At 39.7% G+C, this 27,654-nt stretch overlaps 1 protein-coding gene and 1 pseudogene across 10 annotated transcripts in view; both read left to right on the forward strand.

Annotated features, from left to right (window-relative positions):
* INTS2 (integrator complex subunit 2) overlaps window positions 1-27,654 on the forward strand; it is a 65,829-nt gene that overhangs the window by 13,058 nt on the left and 25,117 nt on the right. For all 10 annotated transcript variants that reach the window (XR_013535716.1, XR_013535715.1, XM_035300697.3 and 7 more), the window contains 10 exons: window positions 186-316; window positions 568-741; window positions 3,935-4,161; window positions 7,158-7,283; window positions 11,519-11,590; window positions 11,675-11,789; window positions 13,709-13,777; window positions 16,744-16,878; window positions 19,223-19,399; window positions 20,956-21,064. Coding sequence is in view for 8 of the 10 variants with exons in the window: in XM_035300697.3 (XP_035156588.2) it covers window positions 186-316; window positions 568-741; window positions 3,935-4,161; window positions 7,158-7,283; window positions 11,519-11,590; window positions 11,675-11,789; window positions 13,709-13,777; window positions 16,744-16,878; window positions 19,223-19,399; window positions 20,956-21,064 (1,335 nt within the window). In the remaining 2 variants the exon portion in view is untranslated. The remainder of the gene's footprint in view (window positions 1-185; window positions 317-567; window positions 742-3,934; window positions 4,162-7,157; window positions 7,284-11,518; window positions 11,591-11,674; window positions 11,790-13,708; window positions 13,778-16,743; window positions 16,879-19,222; window positions 19,400-20,955; window positions 21,065-27,654) is intronic.
* Window positions 13,873-14,480, forward strand: LOC100411172 (ATP synthase, H+ transporting, mitochondrial Fo complex, subunit d pseudogene; annotated as a pseudogene).

Here is a 27,654-nt window from a genome sequence, read left to right on the forward strand (position 1 = left end):
GCTTGAGTGTGTAATATTGTCCCACAGTTTACTATTCTTATTTTAAGTTTCTTTTCATTCTATGCCTTATTTTGGCTAATTTTTGAGCTGTGCTTTGAAATTCTCTGCTCTTTTTCTTCTGTTATGTCTAATCTTCATAAATAATTAATTCTCAAGGCTGAAGAAGATGGTTTTCATCATTTTAGTTTGTAGGGGCCTGATAAAAAATGGAGAACGACAAGATGAAGAAAGTCTTGGAGGAAGGCGCAGGACAGATGCCTTACGCTTCTTATGTAAAATGAATCCTTCTCAGGCCCTCAAGGTCCGAGGCATGGTGGTAAGTGATCCTGTGTTTCATTAGACAAAGGCCTTTGTATTATATCCAAGAACTATTCTCAAGACAGTTTTAGAGTCCTGTAGAGGTTGGGAAATTTATTTATATACTGGATCTATTGCCTTCTTCTCTGGGTTTTTATGTTTTTCAGGATTTCTTCCTCTAAACTTTAGACACTTTAGATTTGGAAACATCCTTGCTCTTTTTGCTTATAATACTGAATTCAGTTTGGTTTGTTTTCTTTGTTGTGTTAGGTGGAAGAATGTCACTTGCCAGGCCTTGGTGTGGCTTTGACATTGGATCATACTAAAAATGAAGCTTGTGAAGATGGAGTGAGTGACTTGGTTTGTTTTGTAAGTGGTTTGCTTCTTGGAACAAATGCAAAAGTCCGGACTTGGTTTGGAACTTTTATCCGAAATGGACAGCAGGTGAGGGTTAAATATCTTTATAGGCTAAGGATCAGAATATTTCAGAAGGTAGTAAAAGAGAAAAAACATTTTTTGAATGATGTCATTAAACCAGTGGTTCTCACACTTTCTAGTTTCAGGGACTTCCTTATATTTTGAAAAATCACTGAGGATACCAAAGAGCTTTCGTTTATGTGACTTTTTTCTATTGATATTTATCATTAGAAATTTACACTTAAATATTTGAAATATTTATTTAGTTCTTTTAAAAATAGCAACAGTTGGTGTGGTGGCATGTGCCTGTAGTCTGAGTTACTTAGGAGGCTGAAGCAGGAAGATTGCTTGAGCCAGGTAGTTCTAGAGTATAGTGTATAATTTTATAATTGTGCCTGTTAATAGCCACTGTACTTTAGCCTGGGCACCATAGTGAGACCTCGTCTCTTAAAAAAAAAAACCCAAAAACAGACAACAGTAACCCTATTAAATGTGAACATAACATATTTTAAATGAAAACTGTCTTTTCCAAACAAAATTTAATGAGAAGAATGATGTTGTTTTCTTTTATTTTTTTCAAATCTCTTCAATGTCTGGCTTGATAGAAGCCTTTGGAAAACCTTACTGTACCCTTGTGAGTGAATGAGAATGAAAGATAATGTCTGAGTATTATTATTATTATTATTATTTTGAGATGGAGTTTCACTCTTGTTGCCCAGGCTGCAATGCAATGGTGCGATCTCAGCTCACTGCAACCTCTGCCTTTGGGTTTAAGCGATTCTTCTGATTCAACCTCTCAGGTAGCTGGGATTACAGGCATGTGCCACCATATCTGGCTAATTTTGTATTTTTAGTAGAGACGGGGTTTCTCCATGTTGGTCAGGCTGGTCTTGAACTTCCGACCTCATGTGATCTGCCAACCTCAGCCTCCCAAAGTGCTGGGATCACAGGTGTGAGCCACTGCGCCTGGCCTATGTCTGAGTACTTTTAACACCTTTCCAGACTCCTTGAAAGAATATTGGGAGTCTCCAGCGTTCTGGGCCAGACTCATGAGAACTGGTGCATTAGGTCATTGAAATAAGTTACATTTTAAAATTTTAATATATAAGTGTATATATGTTTTTATTTTGGTAAAATATACATAACATAAAATTTTGCCATTTAATCATTTTTAAGTATATAATTCAGTGGCATTAAGTATATTCACAATGTGTAACCATTACCACTCTTCATTTCCAGAACTTTTTTTTTTTTTGAGACAGTGTCTTACTCACTCTCTTGCACTGGCTGGAGTACAGTGGCTTGATCTTGCCTCACTGGAACCTCTACCTTCTGGGTTCAAGAGGTTCTCCTGACTCAGCCTCCTGAGTAGTTGGGATTACAGGCACCCACCACCATGCCTGGCTACTTTTTGTATTTTTAGTAGAGACAGCGTTTCACCATGTTGGCCAGCTTTTTTCAAACTCTTTTTTTTTTTTTTGTTGAGACGGAGTTTCGCTCTTGTTACCCAGGCTGGAGTGCAATGGCGCGATCTCGGCTCACCGCAACCTCCACCTCCTGGGTTCAGGCAATTCTCCTGCCTCAGCCTCCCGAGTAGCTGGGATTACAGGCACACGCCACCATGCCCAGCTAATGTTTTGTATTTTTAGTAGAGACGGGGTTTCACCATGTTGACCAGGAGGTCTCGATCTCTTGACCTTGTGAGCCATCCGCCTCGGCCTCCCAAAGTGCTGGGATTACAGGCGTGAGCCACCGCGCCTGGCCCAAGCTTTGCTTTTTAAAAGAAAGTTAACATTTATTTATTGGATGCTTTATATATGCCAAGTACTGCATTAAGTACTTGGTAGGCTCATCTTGTTTGTAGTTGTCCTTTTACTGTTATTTATTATTAAAGCAGACTTACCATATTTTATTTGGAAAGACTTAAAAGATAATAACATTTGGCTAGGCCTGTGTCATTTAGAACTGCTTTCATTTATGTGTTATCTTTGTTCATTTATCTACTTAACAAACTGAGAGCTTGCTGTATGTTAGGCACAATGTTAGACTGTGCAGAGTGAAAGATGAGTAAAATATTGTCCCTGCCTGAAGAACTGTGGGAATTATAGAATTGTAAACTCTTGTTTTTTGAGATGAAGTATCACTCTGTTGCCCAGGCTGGAGTGCAGTGGCATGATCTTGACTCATTGTAACCTCTGCCTCCTGGGTTCAAGTGATTCTTGTGCTTCAGTCTCCCAAGTAGCTGGGATTACAGGCATGTGCCACCACACCCAGCTAATTTTTATATTTTTAGTAGAGATGGGGTTTCACAATGTTGGTCAGGCTGATCTTGAACTCCTAACCTCAAGTAATCTGCCCACCTTGGCCTCCCAAAGTGCTGGGATTACACTTTGGTGTGAATCACTGCTTCAGGCCAAGAATTGTAAACTCTTAATTACAGGAGTTCTATAAGGTAAATATTGTTGATAAAATATTTCCTTGTCACTAAGGAAATCGGGGTTCAGAGAGGTTGACTAACATACCTAAAAGTATATAGTCATCTGATAGTAGAGCTGGCATTTAAATCCCAAGAACTTGGCTGGGTGCGGTGGCTCACGCCTATAATCCCAGCACTTTGGGTGGCCGAGGTGAGCGGATCACAAGGTCAAGAGATTGAGCCCATCCTGGCCAACATGGTGAAACCCCATCTCTACTAAAAATACAAAAATTAGCTTGGCGTGGTGGCGTGTGCCTGTAGTCCCAGCTACTCAGGAGGCTGAGGCAGGAGAATCGCTTGAACCTGGGAGGTGGAGGTTGCGGTGAGCCAAGATCATACCACTGCACTCCAACCTGGTGACAGAGAGAGACTGTATCTCAAAAAGAAAAACAAAAACAAAACCACCTAAGAACTGATGTCTTCAAAATCTGAGCATTTTCTTCTGTACCAAATATCACTTTGTTAGTCTTTCTGTATTTGAAAGTACCATTTAAATAATATTCCACAATTCAAATTGTTGCTAATTTAGTCTTTCATTTGCAACCAATCCAAATTAGGGTGAATATTCATTCTGCAGACAAACTAGTGGATTTTTAGTTTGCTTGAATGGTTAAAATGAGATTCTATAGACATGACAATCTCCTCAAATAGGCCAATTTGAAAGTGTTTAAATGGGGAGCTGTGTTTTAGCTCCCTTTCAGTTTAGTAAATGCACTATGCTTTCTAATTTTATGATCTATACAGAGAAAAAGAGAGACCAGCAGTTCTGTCCTTTGGCAGATGAGAAGACAGCTTCTTCTGGAATTGATGGGCATTCTTCCCACAGTAAGAAGCACCCGAATTGTGGAAGAAGCTGATGTGGACATGGAGCCCAATGTGTCTGTGTATTCGAGGCTGAAAGAAGAGCATGTTGTGAAAGCCAGTGCACTCTTACGTCTGTACTGTGCTTTGATGGGGATCGCTGGACTCAAGTATTCAATAGTTTGATATTTTACCTTTTTGTCATTTTACTTTCTTGTTTCTATTCTTGAGAAAGTGAGCCAAAAGCCTTTTATTCAGAGGATTCAGGTTTTCTGTTGAATCCTCAGATTCACCAGAATCTGAGGTAGCAGGCTAGCCTATAAGAAGAATGAAATCCATGGGCCAGGTGTGGTGGCTCACGCCTATAATCCAAGCACTTTGGAGGCCAAGGTGGGCGGATCACCTGAGGTCGGGAGTTCAAGATCAGCCTCATCAGCATGGTGAAACCCCATCTTTAAAAAAAAAAAAAGAATGAAATCCTAAGGCCAAGAATCCCTAGCAGAGATGTATTCATCTATTTTGTTCTGATTGTAAACAGAACTATACAAATATGGGAGGAGCTAGAGCAGTTTATCAATTTCCAATCACAGTTTAAAGAAACCTATAATTTCAACACAGCTTGACAAAACTATGGTGAATGATCTGTGGGTGATCTTTTACCTAGCCCAGTGACTATTTGAAGTAAATCTCTCCTTTGTTTTGTTTTACAGCGCTGTCATAAATTGTTTAAAATTGATGTGATTAATAAGTATAGTGTTTCTTTTCTTTCCTTTTTTTTTTAAGACAGAATCTTCGTCTGTCACCCAGGCTGGAGTGCAGTGGTTCAAACTCAGCTCACTGCAACCTCTGCCTCTAGATTCAAGCATTATCTTCCAAAAACAGATAATTGGAAGAGGAAATTGGCTAATAAAGATGAAAGTATAGCAAGGAAACAAAAAGTGGTAATGCTGAAAATGACATTTGATCCAAACATAAATTGAATAAATAGTTGACTATGAGAATGTTGACACTGCTGCCATTTGAGAGATCCTAGATACAATAGCCAGAGGAACTTAGTGAAGGTAAACTTGTTGACATAAATGAGAAGAGTGAATGTGACCAAAGAATGAATATGTTCCAGAGAATATGATCTTGGTGTGAATTTTTACATTAAAAGAACTTGCAGATATTTTGTGACTGAAAGTACGAGGGATAAAATATTGGAAGCTGATCCAAACTTAGAGGAGACTGACAATTCGCCAAGGTTAGAAAAGATGCTTACTTCATGTTATACATTATATAATCAAAGGAAGGAGGCACGGGCTGTTTAAGCTACTCTTTTTTTTTTTTTTCTTTCCAAGACAAACTGTATCCAGCTTTATTAAAGATACGTTCCATAGGCCGGGCGTGGTGGCTCAAGCCTGTAATCCCAGCTCTTTGGGAGGCCGAGGCGGGTGATCACGAGGTCAAGAGATCGAGACTATCCTGGTCAACATGGTGAAACCCCGTCTCTACTAAAAATGCAAAAAATTAGCTGGGCACGGTAGTGCGTGCCTGTAATCCCAGCTACTCAGGAGGCTGAGGCAGGAGAATTGCCTGAACCCAGGAGGCGGAGGTTGCGGTGAGCCGAGATTGCACCATTGCACTCCAGCCTGGGTAACAAGAGGGAAACTCCGTCTCAAAAAAATAAAAAGATACTTTCCATAAACAATCATGGCGTTTCAGTCAGGACGTGGGCAGACAATCGTTAACAGTATACAACAACTTTCAAACTCCCTTAAACTACTCTTGATAAAGTTTTTATGAAGAAACAAAGCACTTTAAGGCTGGGTGCAGTGGGTTACACCTGTAATCCCAGCACTCTGAGAGGCCAAGTCTTGTAAATCAGTGAGGTCAGGAGTTCGAGGCTAGCCTGGTGAATATGGTGAAACCCGTCTCTACTAAAAATACAAAAATCAGCTGGGATTGGTGGCCAGTGGCTGTAGTCCCAGCTACTCAGGAGGCTGAGGCAGAATTGCTTGAACCTAAGGTGGAGGTTGCAGGGAGTTGAGATTGCACCACTGCACTCCAGCCTGGGCAACAGGGCAAGACTCCATCTCATTAAAAAAAAAAAGAAAAGAAAACACTTTAATTCCCAATGTTTTTAATATTTTCAATTAAAGTACTATAAAAATATTAGTTTTACTATTTAAAAAAGAATTCCTGGCCAGGTACAGTGACTCACACCTGTAATCCCAGCACTTTAGGAGACCCAGGTGGGTGGATTGCTTGAGCCCAGGAGTCTGAGACCAGCCTGGGGAACATGGCAAAACCCTGTCTCTAATAATAAAAAAAAAAAAAAATAGAAAAAATTAGCTGGGCATGGTGACGCATGTCTGTGGTCCCAGCTACATGAGAGACTGAGGGGAAAGGATCACCTGAGCCTGGGAGGTCAAAGCTGAAGTGAGCTCTGATCCTGCCACTGCACTCCAGCCTGAGTGCCAGAGCAAGACCTTGTCTCAAAAGAAAAAGTCCTTATTCATTATAATCAACACAGTTTTTAATGTTTGGACAAAGATGTTAAAGGCTACAGTACAATCATAATTTTCACCATTGATTTTTAAGATAAAGTTGCATGATTTCAGCTCGCATGGTCATTTTTATGGTCTCATACTACAGGGCAAAGTGAGGAGTGCCTGTATCTGTGTCTACAGTAAAACACTATAGTTGTAATTTCTCAACAGTTTTGCATTTGACAATTTGAGGTGTTAAAGATTTGATAAATGGGCCGGGCGCGGTGGCTCAAGCCTGTAATCCCAGCACTTTGGGAGGCCGAGGTGGGTGGATCACGAGGTCAAGAGATCAAGACCATCCTGGTCAACATGGTGAAACCCCGTCTCTACTAAAAATACAAAAAAAATTAGCTGGGCATGGTGGCACGTGCCTGTAGTCCCAGCTACTCGGGAGGCTGAGGCAGGAGAATTGCCAGAACCCAGGAGGCGGAGGTTGCAGTGAGCTGAGGTCACGCCATTGCACTCCAGCCTGGGTAACAAGAGTGAAACTCCGTCTCAAAAAAAAAAAAAAAAAGATTTGATAAATAGTGAGCTATCATTATAAAGTTTAAAATTTGTATCTAAAAGGTTAAAAATGCACTTTTCTTCTTCCTTCCAACTAAAAATGTAAAGCCTAATGATGTATTCCTTTTTAGACCAACTGAAGAAGAAGCTGAGCAATTACTGCAGCTGATGACGAGCCGTCCTCCCGCTACGCCAGCTGGAGTTCGCTTTGTTTCACTTTCCTTTTGTATGCTACTGGCCTTTTCTACACTTGTCAGGTACCTAACTATATAAGTTGCTCTATTTTCTCAAGGTCTACTTTTATTTACTCAATAAAATGTATGTATAGTGTTAGATAAGAGCTTTCTACAAAAGCTGGTGTAGGTTGGACAGTTGTAGTTTTGTTTTTTTCCAACTTTTAAGAGAAGGGGTCTTCCTTTGTTGCCCAGGCTGAAGTACAGTGGCTATTCACAGGTATGATCATAGCACACTCCAGCCTGGAGCACCTGGCCTCAAGCAATCCTCCTGACTCAGCCTCCCAAGTAGCTGGGACTATAGGTACATGCCACTGGTCCCAGCTTATTTGTATGTGTTTTTTTAATATAAAGGTATCAGTAGCATTTGATTCATTTTGTTTATTAAAGTTTTATATGTACATTGTTTAAAGGAGTCAAAATAGTTCTTGATTTCTTAGGCTAATAGCAGTCCATCCTTCCTTCCCCTCTTCGTATTTCCCATTTCAAGTGTCTTTCAATTCTTTTAGCTGTTTATTTTGGGTTTTACTGCTACATCTGTAATAACATGTTTGTATTTGATACCTCTTTGATTTTTGCTTTTAGTTATTATTTATTGAGTTCCCTCTATGAAAGATGAGAAATTAGCTCTTTTTCGTTTTTTCTCTGTCCTAAATACATCTATACATATCCTTCCTATCTTCTCATTCTTCTAGTACAGTTATAATAATTTAGATTAGATCAATATGTAGTTATGATTATGTAAACTACTGAGAGCTCAACCATGTAGTATATAATTATTTTTTACTTCCTTGTGAAATTTAGTTTTTTGAAATATTTATCCTGTGTTTTTATTTTGTGCTTTTAACTTGCTTGGTGTTGTGTGTACCATTCATGTAACCTCAAACTCTGCCAGTCTAAATCTTCTCTCCAGATGTCTTGACTCATTAGACTTCTATCAGTTTCATCTTGAGGAGATTCCTTCAGGAGCATTTTGGTCTGGAGTGGTTACCAGCGATATCTGGTAGTACAAAGTTCTCATCATTTTGGAGACTTGCTTCATCTCTCCTTTGCTGGATCTCCTGTTATATCTCATGTCATCATTTTAACCAGCCATGGTGGCTCACACCTGTAGTTCCAGCTACTCAGGAGGTTGGGGGCGGGGGAAGATCACTTGAGGCCAGCCTGGGCAACATAGTGAGACCCCTGTCTTTGTTTAAAAAAAAAATTAAGAAGAAAACCTATCCTTTCATTTACCTGAGCTGTGATCATGTCATCATCTTTTTTCATTGCTTCGTTATTTTGCTCTTTTTTTTTTTTTGAGATGGAATTTCACTCTTGTTGCCCAACTGGAGTGCAGTTGCATGATCTTGGCTCACTGCAACCTCTGCTTCCTAGGTTCAAGGGATTCTCCTGTCTCAGCCTCCTGAGTATCTGGGATTACAGGCACCTGTCACCATGCCCAGCTAATCTTTATATTTTTAGTAGAGATGGGGTTTCACTGTGTTGGCTAGGCTGGTCTCGAACTCCTGACCTCAGGTGATCCACCTGCCTCGGCCTCCCAAAGGTGTGAGCCACTGTGCCTGGCCATTTTGTTTCTTTAGAATGGGTATGTGTTAAGTAAATTTTTTTTGAGACTGGGTATTTCTGTAAATATCTTTGTTCTACTCTGACATCTGATTTGATAGTTTGATGGGGTATGGAATTCTAAGTTGGAAATAATTTCCTTTCAGGATTTTGAAGGTGTTGTTTCATTGTCTTCTAATTTCCAGTGTTGTTAAGAAGTCTGACATCCTGATTCCTGGTCCTTTGTGTGGCCTACTCATTTTTAATATGGTAACTTGTAGGATTAGCTTTTTGTCCCTAGGGTTTTGAAATTTCTGGATGATGTGCCTTAGTCTGAATCTCTTTTTGTCTATTGTCCTAGGCATTCAGTAAGACCTTTGAACCTGGAAACTCATGTCCTTCAGTTCTAAAAATTTCCCTGAATTAATTTGTTGATAATGTTTTCTTCTTGGGTCTTCTCTGTCTAAAACCTCCTTTTATTTGGAATTGGATTTTTTGAAATGATTGTTGTATTTTCTTATTCTTTACTCTTTTCCTTTCCCTCATCTTGTTCTGCTTTTTAGAAAACAGCTTTATTGGGCCAGGCGTGGTGGCTCATGCCTGTAATCCCAGCACTTTGGGAGTCCTAGGTGGGTGGATCACAAGGTCAAGAGATCAAGACCATCCTGGCCAACACGGTGAAACCCCGTTTCTACTAAAAATATAAAAATTAGCCAGGTGTGGTGGTGCGTATCTGTAGTCCCAGCTACTCAGGAGGCTGAGGCAGGAGAATTGCTTGAACCCGGAATGCTGAAATTGCAGTGAGCCAAGGTTGCCCCATTGCACTCCAGCCTGGGTAACAAGAGCGAAACTTCTCAAAAAAAAAAAAAAAAAAAAAAAAAAAAAAAACCAGGCCGGGCGCGGTGGCTCAAGCCTGTAATCCCAGCACTTTGGGAGGCCGAGGCAGGTGGATCACGAGGTCAAGAGATCGAGACCATCCTGGTCAACATGGTGAAACCCCGTCTCTACTAAAAATACAAAAAATCAGCTGGGCATGGTGGCGTGTGCCTGTAATCCCAGCTACTCAGGAGGCTGAGGTGGGAGAATTGCCTGAACCCAGGAGGCGGAGGTTGCGGTGAGCCGAGATCGCGCCATTGCACTCCAGCCTGGGTAACGAGAGTGAAACTCCGTCTCAAAAAAAAAAAAAAAAAAAAAAACCTTCTTAAGATTTGAGAGCTACAGTGAAAAAGAAAAAGAAAGATTATTTGAGTTTCTTCTTCAAGACCGCACTACCAGTAATAAGCAAGATGGGATTCTCACTCAGGTGTGGTAGGCTGTAAAGGCTGTAATCTCTCTACCACATAACACTACTTTTTATTAGTTATATGGTCTAGGTATAGTTGAGAAGGATCTTCTTTTTAATTTTCTTAGTTTTTGGTAATAGAAGAAGCATATTTTCATTTGCTTTTTGTTTCACCTATTTTTACTGCATGAAATGGAAAGAGATTGGTGAAAAATTTTTCACAAGTCAACATCAGCTTGTACCTTTCAATTTAAAATTTAGTGCTGGGTTTGGCAGCTCACGCCTGTAATCTCAGCACTTTGGGAGGCCAAGGCGAGTGGATCACCTGAGGTCAGGAGTTTAAGACCAACCTGGCCAACAGGGTGAAGCCCTGTCTCTACTAAAAATACAAAAATTGGCTGGGCGTGGTGGCAGACCCCTGTAATCCCAGTTACTCGAGAGGCTGAGGCAGGAGAATCGCTTGAACCCGGGAGGCAGAGGTTGTAGTGAGCTGAGATTGCACCACTGAACTCCAGCCTGAGCAATGAGAGTGAAACTGTCTCTTAAAAAAAAAAATTAGGAATTCCCTTTAAATAGTTATTGTTAGGCTAGGCATGGTGGCTCACCTCTGTAATCCCAGCACTTTGGGAGGCTTAGGTGGGAGGATCACTTGAACTCAAGAGTTCAAGACCAGACTGGGCAACACAGCAAGACCTCCTCTCTACTAAAAATAAAAACATATTAGCTGGGTGCAGTGGCTCACGCTTGTAGTACCAGCTACTCTGGAGGCTGAGGTGGGAGGATTACTTGAGCCTGGGAGGTTGAGGCTATTGTGAGCTGTGATTCCACCACTGCACTCCAGCCTGGGTGACAGAGCAAGACATTGTTTCAAAAAAAAAGTCATTGTGTTTTTATAGCCATTTTTCATATCTGGTAAGCCCGTGACTGCCTTTTTTTCATGATTAGTAATCATTTATTTCTCTATAATTTTGAATTCTACTCGTAAATTAAATTTCATTTTCCCATAGGATGGAGTGCTCATTACTGTCTGGCACTGGTTTGTGATATTTTGATGCTTAAGTGTTAACACTAGATTTTTTTTCTATATGAAATAAGTATCAGCTCTTGTATAGTTGTTTTAACAGGTTAATCCCAGAGGCCTTTGTTTTCTGAGGAATGTGAGGAAGCTTACTCTTGCCAACCTGTGAGGGCAGTAACTAAGACTTTGAGAGGGGATCCATGAAAAAAAGCAAAGGTCTCATTCTTAAGCTCTAGAATTACTTCATATCTCAGTGACAATTAATGGCCCAATTCAGCAAGCCATTAATTTGACTTGATATTTGAAAATAGGGCTGGAAAAATAATTTATACCAAAAATAAGTTCAGAATGCTTTTTATTTCTATACCAGTATATCTAATTTAAACCAGTGACATTCTGGTATATTTTATATAGTACACCTGAGCAGGAACAGCTGATGGTGGTGTGGCTAAGTTGGATGATAAAAGAAGAAGCGTATTTTGAGAGGTAAGATAATTTGATTTAATTAGTTGAGAAAGCTTTTCTTCTTTTGTCTTTGGAAAATTCATATTTCCTATTTTGTTTTGACAGTACTTCAGGCGTCTCTGCTTCTTTTGGGGAGATGTTATTATTGGTGGCTATGTACTTTCACAGCAACCAGCTGAGTGCTATCATTGACTTGGTCTGTTCCACTTTGGGGATGAAGGTAATTTTAAGTTCTTTCTAAAAAGAAGGTGTTTCTAAGTTGGACATTTTATTGTACTGTATTGTTTTCACTGAAGTGATTTTAGTTGTTTAATAGAAGTTTCATCAGAAGCGCTTAGAAAAAAATGCATTTTGAAATTTAGTATTTATTACTAAAATAATAAATACTCATGCAAAAACCTTGGAAAGCATAGAAAAGGGAAAGATATAATTCCATGATTCAGAGATACCTAGTATACTACTATTAATATTCTGATGTCTGTTGTTTCTTTAAAGTGATGTACATATGTGGTGATGTAAAAAACTAATATATGATGAGCATTTACTCATATCAATAAATATTCTAATATAATATAATGTTTAATGGCTGCGTAGTATTATAGTTCATTTTTTGATCTTCTTACTGGATCCCTTATTATATCCCATGTAGATTTTTTAGTTTCTGTATAATGCTTAGATGAATATCCTCGTTTATGTAAATACACACATAGGCACTCACACATATATCTCTTCATACGCCTGTTGGATCATTTTCTTAGGATAAATTTATAGAAGGTGATTGCTAAGGAAAAGGGTATAACTACATTAAGGTGTTTCGTGAGTACCACCAGATTATCTTTTAGAAAAACTGTATCAGTTTAACTGTTATCATTAGCGAGTGATAACTCCTGTTTTCCTAAACTCTCAACATGACTGAGCATTACTATTTTTTGTAATCTTTGTAAATTTGGTTGATGAACAGTGGTCCCACTTATTTTGCATTTCTTTGATTACTAGTGAAACAAGTATTTAAAATCTATGTTTGATTGGTTTATTTCTTTTGTGAAAAGCTTATCAGTATCCTAATTTTTCTGCAGGGATTTTGATTTTTTTTTTCTTTCACTGATTCAAAAGGAAAGATATACGATTATGCCTTTTACATCTTACTTCATATATTTCAAGACATATATTTCACTCAGTATAGAAACTGGGGCTAATGCCCTTTTCGGCCTTAGCCCACCTGCACCCAGGTGAATAAACAGCTATGTTGCTCACATACGCACACAGGCACGCGCGCGCGCGCGCGTACACACACTCACACACACACAAAAGAAACTGGGATTCATTTTCAGTTGACATGTAACGTGAAAGTGGTAGTGTTCCAACTCCTACTTTTTTTTTCTTGAAAAGCTACTATAATATTAAGTCGGTGATATATATAATAGTATCTTTAAAAGTGGAGAGTTCAATATGTTATAATTGACTTTTTTCAGTCTTTCTTGCCATTTAACTTTGCCTTGGGGAAATGATTACCATTATTATTTTTATATAGTATATTAAGTGTTCTTTTTGTGGTTTCTATTTTGCTCTTTTTTTTATTTTATTTTTTTTTGCCAATCAGTTTGAGCTTATGAGGTTGCTCACGTTAGCCTTGAACTGATGACCTCGCCTTTGCGAGTGCCATGACCTCCGGCGGGAGCCACTTTGGACCCCCTATTTTGCTCTTATGCTTAGAAATGTCTTCCTTTCTTGGGTTTATGTAAATAATCACTTACATTTTCTTCCAGTTTTTTTGGTGGTTTCATGTTTTACATTTAAACATTTAATCTACTTGAGTTCTTTTGGTGTATGGTGTGATATGTGCAATAAGTGTGTGTGTATATCTGTGTATACATATATTTTTGAGTGTATGTATGTGTATACACAGATGCATACACACATATATATTTCTCTTGGCCTCCCAGAGGGGTGCTTTTTATATTGGTTCTAAGTATTAACATTTTAATGTTGGATTGAGACAGCACTTCTAAAACAGAGTAGAATACTTGAACATTTGAACATTAATGTGTATCACAGCCATTTTAGATAAGTTCCCTAGAATAAATTGTGTTTCATATATTATATTTTTACATGCTGTTGGAATTCTTTTGGTAATTTTAGATTGTAATTAAGCCAAGCTCCTTGAGCAGGATGAAGACGATCTTCACACAGGAAATTTTTACTGAACAGGTAATTCTTTTTATTCTTGGGTACTTATTTAGTTTTCTTTTACAATATTCTTTGGGAGAAAACTTGTGTGTCTTACCTTAAGAAAATAATATGGTGAGGCAGCTGGGGTCGGTGAAGGATTCCAAGATGGCTGGGCGAAAACTTGCTCTAAAAACCATTGACTGGATAGCTTTTTGGGAGATCATACCCCAAAACCAAAAGGCCATTGCTAATTCCCTGAAATCCTGGAATGAGATCCTAACCTCCAGGTTGGCTGCTTTACCTGAGAATCCACCATCTATTGACTGGGCTTACTACAAGGCCAATGTGGCCAAAGCAGGCTTGGTGGATGACTTTGAGAAGAAGTTTAATGCCCTGAAGGTTCCTATACCAGAGGATCCATATACTGCCCTGGTGGATGCTGAAGAAAAAGAAGATGTGAAGTCTTGTGCTGAGTGGGTGTCTCTCTCAAAGGCCAGGGTTGTAGAATATGAGAAAAAGATGGAGAAGTATAAGAACTTAATTCCATTTGAACAGATGACCATTGAGGACTTGAACGAAGCTTTCCCAGAAACCAAATTGGACAAGCAAAAGTATCCCTATTGGCCTCACCAACCAATTGAGAATTTATAAAATTGAGTCCAGGAGGAGGCTCTGGCCCTTATATTACACATTCTGGACATTAAAAATAAAAGTAATTATACAAAAAAAAAAAAAAAGAAAATAATATGGTCTGTTTTCTTTTCTTTTTAATCACTCATGATGATTTATTTCATCAATGAAACTTTCTTAAAGAATAATCCATTTAAAAGACACTTTTAAAACTACTCATAACATACCAAAGCATCTTTTAAATTTATATATTTTTGGAGACTTTGAATAGATACTTATTAGTATACTCTTTTTTTTTTTTTGAGTTGGAATTTCGCTGTTGTTTCCCAGACTGGAGTGCAATGGTATGATCTTGGCTCACCGCAACCTCCGCCTCCTGGGTTCAAGCAATTCTCCTGCCTCAGCCTCCCGAGTAGCTGGGACTACAGGCGCGCACCACCATGCCCAGCTAATTTTTGTATTTTTAGTAGAGATGGGGTTTCACCTTGTTGACCAGGATGGTCTCGATCTCTTGACCTTGTGATCCACCCGCCTTGGCCTCCCAAAGTGCTGGGATTATAGGCGTGAGCCACTGCGCCTGGCCTTATTAGTATACTCTTAGATGTCAATGGTAGGTCATCTCCAGGGGCAATCATTTTAATGTGTCTGGAGAAAAAATAAAATGAAGACCTATTTAAAACTTTAGGCTATAAGATTCATTTCTAACTAAATTACAGGCTACAGTCTAAATTTCTTATTCTTTTTTTTTTGAGACAGAGTTTCGCTGTTGTTACCCAGGCTGGAGTGCAATGGCTCGATCTCGGCTCACTGCAACCTCTGCCTCCTGGGTTCGGGCAATTCTCCTGCCTCAGCCTCCTGAGTAGCTGGGATTACAGGCACACACCACCATGCCCAGCTAATTTTTGTATTTTTAGTAGGGATGGGGTTTCACCATGTTGACTAGGATGGTCTCAATTTCTTGACCTCGTGATCCACCCGCCTCGGCCTCCCAAAGTGTTGGGATTACATGCGTGAGCCACTGCACCTGACCCTTAAATTTCTTATTCTTATACTTAACATGTTCTTCTTTAGCCTTAGCACTTTTGTCCGTGGATAAGCCTAAGGATTTTTTTCTTTTCTTTTTTTTCTGTCTCACCCTGTCACCCAGGCTGGAGTATAGTGGCATGATCACAGCTCACTGCAACCTGGAACTCCTGGGCTCAAGTGATCCTCCTGCCTTAGCCTCCCAAGTAGCTAGGACTACAAGTGTGCACCACCACATCCAGCTAATTTATTTATTTATTTACTTATTTATTTAGTAGAGATGGGGTTTAGCTATGTTGCCCAGGCTGGTGTTGAACTCCTGATCTCAAGTGATCCTCCTACTTCAGCCTCCCAAAGTGTTGGGATTATAAGCATGAACCATTGTACTTAGCCAGGATGTTTTATTTTTCAGTGAAGGTTTCTACTCTAAAATTTAAAATTAGTTTTCAGATGCACTTGTCAATTTAAATCTTAAAATATAAGAAATATGTGTGTCTTTAAAAATGAACTATTTGAGTAAGTACTCATGGATCCATAATTGTTGCTTTTTTATGACTATTAATATCTTTATTTCTATATTGTACTCTCCCTCCCACCCTCAACATGTATACAAACATATACTCCTAAATTACAAATAGTCACACAGCACATGGGAGAATCATATGTTATTTTTTGCCTTTAAATTTGAACTAATTGGAAGGCAACTTTGAAGAAGGTCTTTAAAAAACAATTAGAGGCTATACATACATGACATATTGAAAATAAATATTTCTGTTTATATTTATGTGGTGCTTAATAACTCATGTTTTTGATGTTTTTCCAAAAAGAATATTTTCCCCTCATCACAATGCTTTGAGGCAGGTGTGGCAGTGTCCTATTTTGTGGATGTGAAAAAGATTCAGATGATAAAATGACTTCCTCAAAGCATTGAGCCCAGATTGTATGCTTGAAAATTTTATTTTTTTAAACCTTATCACACCACTGTGTATGTATCTATGTTTAAAAACAAAAAATTGAGGAATTATGTAAATCCCTAACTGTACATTTCCTCAGCATTCAAAGACAATTAAAACATGTAATAATAGGAGGCTGAGGCGGGAGAATTGCTTGAACCCAGGAGGCGGAGGTTGCGGTGAGCCAAGATGGCGCCATCGCACTCCAGCCTGGGTAACGAGCGAAATTCCGTCTCAAAAAAAAAAAAAAAACCAACCATGTAATAATTGATTTTCATCATTCATTTCTAGAGATCACACTTGTGTTAGGTTTTGACAGTCTACTTACTAATTCTTTCTTTTTCAAAATAATTTTATATTTAGTTCTAATTTTTTACTAATACTATTTTTCCCTTTTAGGTTGTCACTGCTCATGCAGTTCGCGTCCCTGTCACCAGCAACCTGAGTGCCAACATTACTGGATTTTTGCCTATTCATTGTATTTACCAGCTTCTCAGGAGCCGTTCCTTTACCAAGCACAAAGTGTCAATAAAAGTATGCCCTTATAAATAAATAAAATAAAAGCATGCCCCTACATTTATATTTCTTTTTTTTTGTTTGTTTGTTTTGAGATGGAGTTTCTCTGTTGTTACCCAGACTGGAGTGCAATGGCTCGATCTTGGCTCACCGCAACCTCTGCCTTCTGGGTTCAAGCAATTCTCCTGCCTCAGCCTCCCGAGTAGCTGGGACTACAGGCGTGCACCACCATGCCCAGCTAATTTTTGTATTTTTAGTAGAGATGGGGTTTCACCTTGTTGACCAGGATGGTCTTGATCTCTTGACTTCGTGATCCACCCGCCTCGGCCTCCCAAAGTGCTGGGATTATAGGCATGAGCCACAGCGCCGGGCCTATATTTTTTTTTTAATGTTTTTTTTTGAGATGGAGTCTTGCTTAGTCACCACGGCTAGAGTACAGTGGCCCAGTCTTGGCTCACTGTCACCTCCGTCTCCTGGTTAAGGTAATTCTCCTGCCTCAGCCTCCCAGGTAGCTGGGACCACAGGTGTGCGCCACCATGCCCGCTAATTTTTGCATTTTTAGTAGAGATCGGGTTTCACCATGTTGGCAGGCTGGTCTCAAACTCCTGACCTCAAGTGATACTGTGGTCTCGGCCTCCCGAAGTCTGGGATGACAGGCATGAACCACTGTGCCTGGCCTATATTTATATTTCAAAGAACAACCTAAATTAATGCTTTCTCCCCAGTTAGTTGTATCTCAGTTTGTAAGCCTTTATTGTGGATTTTGTGTAGGAAATATGTAGTATTAAGCTAAGTTACCAGTCATTTATATAAGTATAGTAATTGGGGTAGTAATTATAATTATGTAATTATAATAATACAGTAATTTCAGATTTTTAAAATAGTATAACATTTTCAAAATGTGTAATACTCCATTTAAATTCTCAATAATGGCACATGGCTATTTCATTGATACTTAGAAACTGCCATTTTCTTTTTTTTTTTTTTAGACAGGGTCTCATTTTGTCGCCCAGACTAGGGTGCAGTGGCATGATAATAGCTTGCTGTAACCTCAAATTCCTGGGCTCAAGCAATCCTCCTGCCACACCCTCCTAAGTAGCTGGGACTACAGGTACGAGCCACCACACCTGGCTTTTCTTTTTTTTTTTTGAGACGAAGTGTCATTCTGTTGCCCAGGCAGGAGTGCAGTGATGTGATTTCAGCTCACTGCAACCTCTGCCTCCCAAGTAGCTGGGATTTCAGGCTTCTGCCACTGTGCCTGGCTAATTTTTTTTTTGTATTTTTCGTAGAGACAGGGTTTTACCATGTTGGCCAAGCTGGTCTCAAATTTGTGACCTCAGGTGATCCACCCACCTCTGCCTTCTAAAGTGCTGGGATTACAGGTGTAAGCCAACATGCCTGGCCTCATACCTGGCTTTAAAAGGTTTTTTATGTAGAGACAGGGTCTCCCTATGTTGCCCAGGCTAGTCTCGTCTTGAACTCCTGGTCTCAAGCAGTTCTCCTGCCTCGGCCTCCCGAAGTGTTGGGATTACAGGTGTGAGCCACTGCAATGGGCCTGGTTTTGTTTTACAAATTAAGGAAGTTGCTGGTCAGCCGTGACTAGTATTTGTCTATCACAAGGACACCTCACACCTAACTTAAAATTTTTATGTTTTGATTTGTCTTATTTGGCTATATCTACCACTTGAAAGGTCCTCTAAAGAGAAGGTTGAAACCGAGGAAGTGAAGTAGTCTGAACCTTTTTCAGAGGCTTTTTTATTTATAAAGAACAGTGAATAATATATACATTATATATCACTTTTGATTGTCCCTTGTTTTTTATGATTTAGTGAAATTATATTCCAGCTAGATTACATCTGTTGCTGCTTTATATTTTTAGCAAGTAAAATAGTTAAGAAGTCAAATGCACACCCAACCTTTTACATGTCTCCCATTCAACGATAGTTAAGTGATAGTCTCCTGTAAGTGCCTGTCAGAGACACTTTCTTAGTCTCTCTGAGGGTTTGCTGTGAAGGACCTATCTCTCTCTATCCAAATTCTTGTCTAATGTGAGCTCTCCCATGGTGACACATATGGTGCTTTAAATACAGATGTGGTAGGGACTTAAAATGTTTTTCCCACTACTTAAAAACTAATAGATTAAACCCAAAGCAAGCTTCCAGTGGAAGGTACACCTAAAATATAAAAGTAATTCATATTTTAAAATCAAAGGCAATTATGATACTAGATAATAATTTGGAACTGCCAAAAGTTAATAGTTTTACTGATTCATAGTTCATGTAAAACTGTATGTACTTCTATAATTTTGCTTGCTTTTTCTTTTTGCCACAATTAATTCAGTGTCTATAACATTCTTTCTTAGGATTGGATTTATAGACAGCTGTGTGAAACCTCTACTCCACTTCATCCTCAATTACTTCCTTTGATTGATGTGTACATAAATTCCATACTTACTCCTGCATCGAAATCTAATCCACAAGCCACAAATCAGCCAGTTACAGAACAGGAGATACTCAATATTTTCCAAGGAGTCATTGGGGTAAAATAGTGGTTCTTTTATATCTATTAACTTATTTTTCTTTTAATTCTTCTGACTTATCCCATATTCTTATTTTCCTATCAGAGGACTTCTAGGTAGTTCTGAATTTAAAATAAGATTAAATTTCCTTAGATCACCTGTAAAAATTAAAAGAATGGTATTAGTTCCAAGTAGTTTGGTAAATAGACACTGTGTAAGAATTTTGTTGTTGTTGTTGTTGTTGAGATTGTTGAGATGGAGTTTCACTCTTGTTGCCTAGGCTGGAGTGCAATGGCCCGATCTTGGGTCATTGCAACCTCCAGTTCCTGGGTTCAAGCAATTCTCCCTCCTCAGCCTCCTGAGTAGCTGAGATTACAGGTGCTTGCCATAACACCTGCCTAATGTTTTGTATTTTTAGTAGAGATAGGGTTTCACCATGTTGGCCAGGCTGGTCTCGAACTCCTGACCTCAGGTGATCCACCCACTTTGGCCTCCCAAAGTGCCAGGATTACAGGCATGAGCCACCACGCCCGGCTTCAGCTTCCCCAGTAGTTGGGATAGGTGTGCGTCACCACACCTGGGTAATTTTTGTGTTTTTAGTAAAGATGAGATTTTACCATATTGTACAGGCTGGTTTCAAACTCCTGACCTCAAGTGTTTTGCTTGCCTTGGCCTCCCAAAGTTCTGGGATTATAGGTGTGAGCCACTATGTCTGGCCAAGAATTTCTTTTAAGTTTCATTTTAAGTCTAAAGGGTGCCCTGGAGATTGTGTGTTTGATCAAGTACTGTGTGGGATTTCAATACATTCAGCATAGCTTTGTTTAGCATCCTGGGAATCTAAGCTACACCTAGATACATTTAAGGAAATTTTTTTTTTTTTGAGACAAAGTCTCTGTTGCCTAGAGAGTAGTGGCACGATCTCAGCTCACTGCAAACTCTCCCTCCTAGTTTCAAGTGATTCTCATGCCTCAGCCTCCTGAGTAGCTGGGATTAAAGGTACACACCACCATGCCTGGCTAAGTTTTGTATTTTTAGTAGAGACAGGGTTTTATCACGTTGGCCAGGCTGGTCTCGAACTCCTGACCTCAGGTAATCTGCCTGCCTTGGCCTCCCAAAGTGCTGGGATTATAGGCATGAGCTACTGTTCCTGGCTTATTTAGGGAGAATTTGATGAAAGTATTTTTTCCCCAGTTTGTTAGAGGGGAAAACAGTTGCATTTTACACAAATATGGTTAAGTATAAAATATGTAGGAATTCTTTTCTTCATGGTAATTTCATATAATACTTGGGATTCTTGTCTTTCAGAAGTAGCCTGATGGGTTTGCTATTGAATAGTAGCTGAAGTCTTTTCTTTGTCTTATCTTAAAGACCACTTAGGCATGTTGCCTTTCATCTCTCATGCCATCTCAGATTTCATGTTGTTTCTTTGAGTTTAATACAAACACAGCAACATTTCTCCTGTTTTACCTAAGAGCAGCAATGCCGAATAGTCTATTTTGATTCTTTTACTATCAAGAAAAGAAAAAGCACTCATGAAATTCAACAGTGTTTCAAAGTATTTGTAATATTACCTCCAGGGTGACAACATTCGCTTTAATCAGCGTTTCAGTATCACAGCTCAGCTTTTGGTGCTCTACTATATACTGTCTTATGAGGAAGCTCTTCTAGCAAACACAAAGACTTTAGGTAAGTTATGCATAGAGGATTGGTTCTAGTGGTAGTATTTTATTAGCTTGTATTTTGTTACTTTCCAAACTGCTTATTGATAAAAGAAGGGCAACATTCTAACAAATTCTAATATCATTTTATAATCTTTGCAATGTGGGCATTGTATACTTGATACATAAATCAGGCATGTTTGGGTACATAACCACAATTTATGACTCATTCCTCCTTATAGTAGTCTAAATTAATAGATAACAGAATTGCCTGTATTTTAACAGTTGTATAGGTCTTGTTTACTAAATATGAATTTAAAAGATAAACCTGATGGAGCTATAACTGAATTTTTTTCTTGATTTCAGTCTTTGCCTGGTCTCCTTCCATTAGTGTGAAGAGTAACAACCTAATAAAAAACAATAGAAAAAGCTGGACACCGTGGCTCATGCTTGTAATCCTAGCACTTTGGGAGGCTGAGGTGGGCAGATCACCTGAGGTTAGGAGTTTGAGACCAGCCTGGTCAACATGGCAAAACCCTGTCTCAACTAAAAATATAAAAATTAGCTAGGCATGGTGGCTCATGCCTGAAATCCCAGCTACTCAGGAGGCTGAGGCAGGAGAATCACTTGAACTTAGGAGGTGGAAGTTGAAGTGAGATTGTGCCACTGCACTCCAACCTGGGGGGCAGGGTCAGACTCCATCTCAGAAAACAAACAAATAAACATAGAAAAGTTTTGTTTTGCTGTTAACATTGGGCTAAGCATGGTAGGTCATCCCTGTAATCTCAGTACTTTAGAAGGCTGAGTTGGGATGGTCACTTATGCCCAAAGTTTGAGACCAACCTGGGAAACAGCAAGATGCCATTCCCTCCTAGTCCACACACACACACACACACACACACACACACACACACACACACACTCTGTCATTGAAGTGGGCTTTGAAGCTTAGTTACTTCACATAATATCAGAAGGTCAGATTTTGCATGCATGATATCAATGTAAAATATCTTTTCCTATATTGTGGCTTACTACATGTGTGTAGTTCATTTCATTCATCTATTTATTTTTTGAGGCAGGGTCTCACTCTGTTACCCAGGCTGGAGTGTAGTGGCATGAACATGGCTCAGTGTAGCCTTGACCTCTTCAGCTCAAGGGATCCTTGCCTCAGTCTCCCATACAGCTGGGACTATAGGTGGATGCCACGATGCCTGGCTCATTTTTTAAATGTTTTGTAGAGATGAGGTTTACCGTGTTGCCAGGCTGGTCTCAAACTCCTGGCCTCAAGCAGTCCTCCTGGCTTGGCCTCCCAAAGTGCCGGGATTACAGGTGTGAGAGATCCTCCTGACCTTTGTGTGTAGTTTTTAATTTGTTTTTCTTTTCTTTTTTTTTGAGACAAAGTCTTATTCTGTTACCCAGGCTGGAGTGCAGTGGTATGATCTCAGCTCACTGCAACCTCCGCCTCCTGGGTTCAAACGATTTTCCTGCCTCAGCCTTCCGAGTAGCTAGGATTACAGGTACGTTACAGCATGCCTGGCTAATTTTGTATTTTTAGTACAGACGGGATTTCATTGTGTTGGCCAGGCTGGTCTCGAACTCCTGACCTCAAGTGATCCACCCACCTTGGCCTCCCAAAGTGCTGGGATTACAGGCGTGAGCCACTGTACCCAGCCTTAATTTGTTTTTCATGCTTGAAATAAAAAGTGTGATTTAAGGGCTGGGCGCTGTGGCTCACACCTGTAATCCCAACACTTTGGGAGGCTGAGGCAGGCAGATCATGAGGTCAAGAGATTGAGACCATCCTGGCCAACGTGGTGAAACCCTGTCTCTACTAAAAATACAAAAAAATTAGCTGGGTATGGTGGCACGTGCCTGTAATCCCAGCTACTCAGGAGGCTGAGGCAGGAGAATTGCCTGAACTCAGGAGGCGGAGGTTGTAGTGAGCCAAGATCGTGCCATTGCACTCCAGCTTGGGTAACAAGAGCGAAACTCCGTCTCAAAAAAAATAAATTAGCTGGACGTGGTGGTGTGCGCCTGTAGTCCCAGCTACTCGGGAGGCTGAGGCAGAAGAATTGCTTGAACCCAGAAGACAAAGGTTGCAGTGAGCCAAGATCACATCACTGTACTCCAGACTCCAGCCTGGTGCCTGGTGACAGAGTGAGACTGTCTCAAAACACACACACACACACACACACACACACACACACAAGAAAACAACAAAAAGTATTATTTAAAAAACTAGCCATTGATTATATAATGCAGGGGATATTCTTTTAAGAGTTGTTATTTTGCCACAGCTGGGTGATTTTACTCTTTTGAAAACCGATAAATTAAAGTTACTTTTCAACGTTTGGCAGATCAGGTTTTTTTTTTTGTGAAGTATTATATTTTAACTATACTGTGAATTTTATAACTGCTTTCTTTCTTGATTTTAATTGTCGAGATTTTACAGGTGATATCCCATAATTGCTATTATAGTCTTTGTTGTATTAAGGAAAAGATGAGCTAATAATAAGCATTAGGTAATAGTCTCCCACATTTATTCACATATAGACAATGTTTTCTGTTAAAGAATATGATACAGGCTGGGTGAGGTGACTCACGCTTGTAATCCCAGCACTTTGGTTGGCTGAGGTGGGTGGATCAACTGAGGTCGGGAGTTCAAGACCAGCCTGACCAACATGGAGAAACCCCATTTCTACTAAAAAATACAAAATTAGCCAGGCATGGTGGCACATGCCTGTAATCCCAGCTACTCGGGAGGCTGAGGCAGGACAGTTGCTTGAACCCAGGAGGCGGAGGTTGTGGCGAGCTGAGATCACGCCATTGCACTCCAGCTTGGGCAAAAAGAGCGAAACTCTGCCTCAAGAAAAAAAGAGTATGATACTTTCGATGTAATGAGTAGGTGGTATAAGAATGAGTTACTATGAGATATTCTGGGGGAGAGTTCAGACTGTTAATACTGTAGCAGGGGACCTAGATATAATTTAGTTGTTATTTTAATAAATTAAATTTGTGAGAGAGGAGCCAGTGTTGATTTAGAGGCCTTTGGCCTGAGGAGAAAGGATAGAATAGTTATCAGTTGAAATAAAAGAGAACCTGGAGGAGTAACAGGTTTGTTGGGGATCAGAAGCTCAGTTTTAGACATGTTGGGCTGTCTGTTAGATTTTCAAGTGGTGATGTTAACCAGGCAATTGTATATACTGGTCTGAAATTTAGGGGACATGTCTGAACTGAAGCTCTGAAACTTGTTAACATATATATGACAATTAAAATTATGACCTTAAGATCACTAAGGGAGTGAATGTTAGAGGAAAATCAGGAGGATGTGGTGTCCTGGATGCCAAGAGAAGAGTATTTCAAAGAGGAAGTGGTGGTCATCTATGTCAGATGGTCTTGATAGAGCAGGTAATAGTAGAACTGAGGTTCAACTGATGACTGTGTAGCTTGTTAGAGGTCATTTGACCCTTATTGTTTTACTGGTAGAGTGGTAGGATGAAACTCTGATTGTAGGCTGGACACGGTGGCTCACGCCTGTAATCCCAGCACTTTGGGAGGCCAAGGTGGGTGGATTACCTCAGCTCAAGAGTTTGAGATCAGCCTGGACAACACAGTGGAACCCTGTCTCTACTAAAAAATACAAAAAATTAGCTAGTTGTGGCAGTGTGTGCCTGTAGTCCCAGCTATTCAGAAGGCTGACGCAGGAGAATGGCTTGAACCTGGAGGCGAAAGTTGCAGTGAGCCGAGATTGCGCCATTGCACTTTAGTGTGGGCAACGTAGTGAGATTCTGTCTCTAAAACAAACAAAAAAACCAAAAAAGCCTGATTGTAGTGAATTTAAAAGAGAATTAGAAGAGATATACCTGGAAATAATGAGTAGAGACAGCTCTTTTGAGGAGGTAGACAGAGAAGGAGAGAAATAATAATTGAGCTGGGCATGGTGGCTCACCCCTCTAATTCCAGCACTTTGGGAAGCTGAGGTAAGCAGATCACTTGATGTCAGGAGTCTGAGACCAGCCTGGTCAATATGATGAAACCTGGTCTCTACTAAAAAATATGTATGTATATAAAAATTAGCCGCATGCATAGTGGCACATGCCTGTAATCCCAACTACTCAGGAGGCTGAGGCAGGAAGATCACTTGAACAGGGAGCCAGAGGTTACAGTGAGCTGAGATCGTCCCACTGTACTCCAGCCTGGGCAACAGAGTGAGGCTGTTTTTTTTTTTTTTAAAAAGAAATGATATGGTAATTAGACAGGAAAGTGAGGTTAGGAGATGGCTTTTTTTTTTTTTTAAAGGTGAAAGAGCTAAGAGAATGTTTATATGCTGTTGGGAATAATCTAGAAGAGAGGGAAGGCTTGGTGATACAGGAGAGGGACAATCCCTGGAGTGATGTCCTTCATAGGTGGGAGTAGATGGGATGTAGAAGACAATTGGAGGGATTGGTCTTTCCTTAGGGAAGCTTTCCTCCTGGTTTAGGAGATTTTTTTCTAGTCTAGTTTCTCATCTCAAAGGGGAATAAACAACTGCATGCTGTGTCGTGGCATGAGTGAGTTTTGCTCTTCTACAGCCAAAAGTATAATTAGTCTGCCTCAGATTTATACCTGGCAGCCAGGTGTGGTGGCTCACACCTCTAATCCCAGCACTTCAGGAGGCTGAGGCAGGTGGATCACTTGAGGTCAGGAGTTGGTCAGGCTGGCCAACATGGTGAAACCCTGTCTCTACAAAACATACAAAAATTCACTGGGTGTGGTGGCGCATGCCTGTAGTCCCAGATACTTGGGAGGTTGAAGTGGGAGAATTGCTTGAACCCAGGAGGTGGGGGTTGTGGTGAGCTGAGATCGCGCCACCGTACTCTAGCCTGGGCTGCAAAGCGAAACTCCATCTCAAAAAAAAAAAAAATTATTCCTGGCTATGAAATTGTGTTATAGTTTCAATACCTTGCTAACTATTTCATAGTTTTATAGTAAACATTATTAGGAGCTGCTAAGTAGCTACAGAAGCTCAAATAGGGAATTCTGAAATTTCAGATAAAGCCAAGTATCAGTATCAGAATTAGAATATCATAACCATTAAAAAATAGTGTATGTGTATATATTTTTGATTTGTTTAAAAATATTTATAATAAATGTGTATGTATTAGTTTTAGTTAAATATTAAGTATTGATTGAAAAGAATAATGTAAATCCCTGTATACCTAATTAAAATATGAACATTACCATTACATTTCAAGTTTTAATTTTTTATTTATTTGTCTTTTGAGATGGAGTCTTGCTCTGTCACCCATGCTGGAGTGCAGTGGTGTGATCTTGGCTCACGGAAACCTCTGCCTCTGAGGTTCAAGCGATTCTCCTGCCTTAGCCTCCTGAGGTGCATACTACCATGCCCAGCTAATTTTTTGTATTTTTAGTAGAGAAGGGGTTTCACTGTGTTAGCCAGGATGGTCTTGATCTCTTGACCTTGTGATCTGCCCGCCTCAGCCTCCCAAAGTGAGATTACAGGTGTGAGCCACTGTACCTGGCTCATTTCAAGTTTTTATAATAAAAAAAATTGTTTCCTTTTTATTACATCTGAAACTATTATTACTAGGTAAAACTGTTTATTTTTAGATATTTTTGAAGTTTAAGACAGTAGTAATTAATACTGTACATAAAAGGAACTATTTCTGTTTCTGTAACCAGTAGGATCCTAAACATGATTATTCTCACTCTTTTAGTAGCTAAAAGTGTTACTTATTTAACTCACCCTTAAGTTTCACTTCATTTATAAATTTTTAATTTTTCTTCTGTCCTTCTGTTATGTGTGAAGTTGCCTTCTTGGTCACCAGCAGAACAAGACACATCCTATGGTACTTGGGAAACTGTTATGTTCACTAGCTCTAAATTCTGAACTTGAATTTTTTCTTTGCTCTTGATGGTTAATTATTTTCTTCTGAAAAGAAAGTTATTCCATCTGTCTCTTTGAAAATGCAGGAGCTTTTAAGCAAGTATTGGCAGATGTTACTTCTTTACAGCTTTAAGTTTCTGAGCTGTAAAATGCAGAGTTAAATCAAGTTTTGACGAAAAAGGGTTCTAATGGTTACATGACTGTATTGTAGAGTAACGGTTTTCATAATTTAAGCTTATTTCATTGCTTACCTATTTGTTTACATATCTTTATGTAAAATAGCTGGTTTTAAAAATAAAAATGTTTATTAAAAAATATGTCTACTGGGTTAGGTACAGTGTCTCATGCCTGTGATCTCAGCACTTTGGGAGGCCCAGGCAGGAGGATAGCTTGAGCCCAGGAGTTGAAGATCAGCCTGGGCAACATGGTGAAATCCTGTCTCTACAAAAAATACAAAACTTGGCTGGATGTGATGGCACGTGTCATGGTCCCAGCTACTTGGGAGGGTGAGATGGGAAGATTGCTTGAGCCTAGGAGGTTGAGGCTGCAGTGAGCTGTAATTGTGCCATTGCAGTCCAGCCTAGGTGACAGTGAGACCCTGTCTCAAAAAAGAGAGGTGTGTTTGCTGGAGAAAATGTAGGAAATGAGAAAAGAACTAAGCATACACCATCCGTAATTCTACTGCCCAGAGGTAATCATCATTAAAAGTTCAATAGAAAACCTTTCAGTCA

Source organism: Callithrix jacchus, chromosome 5 (assembly GCF_049354715.1).
Source record: "Callithrix jacchus isolate 240 chromosome 5, calJac240_pri, whole genome shotgun sequence".
In the NCBI taxonomy this organism is placed as follows: Eukaryota; Metazoa; Chordata; class Mammalia; order Primates; family Cebidae; genus Callithrix; species Callithrix jacchus.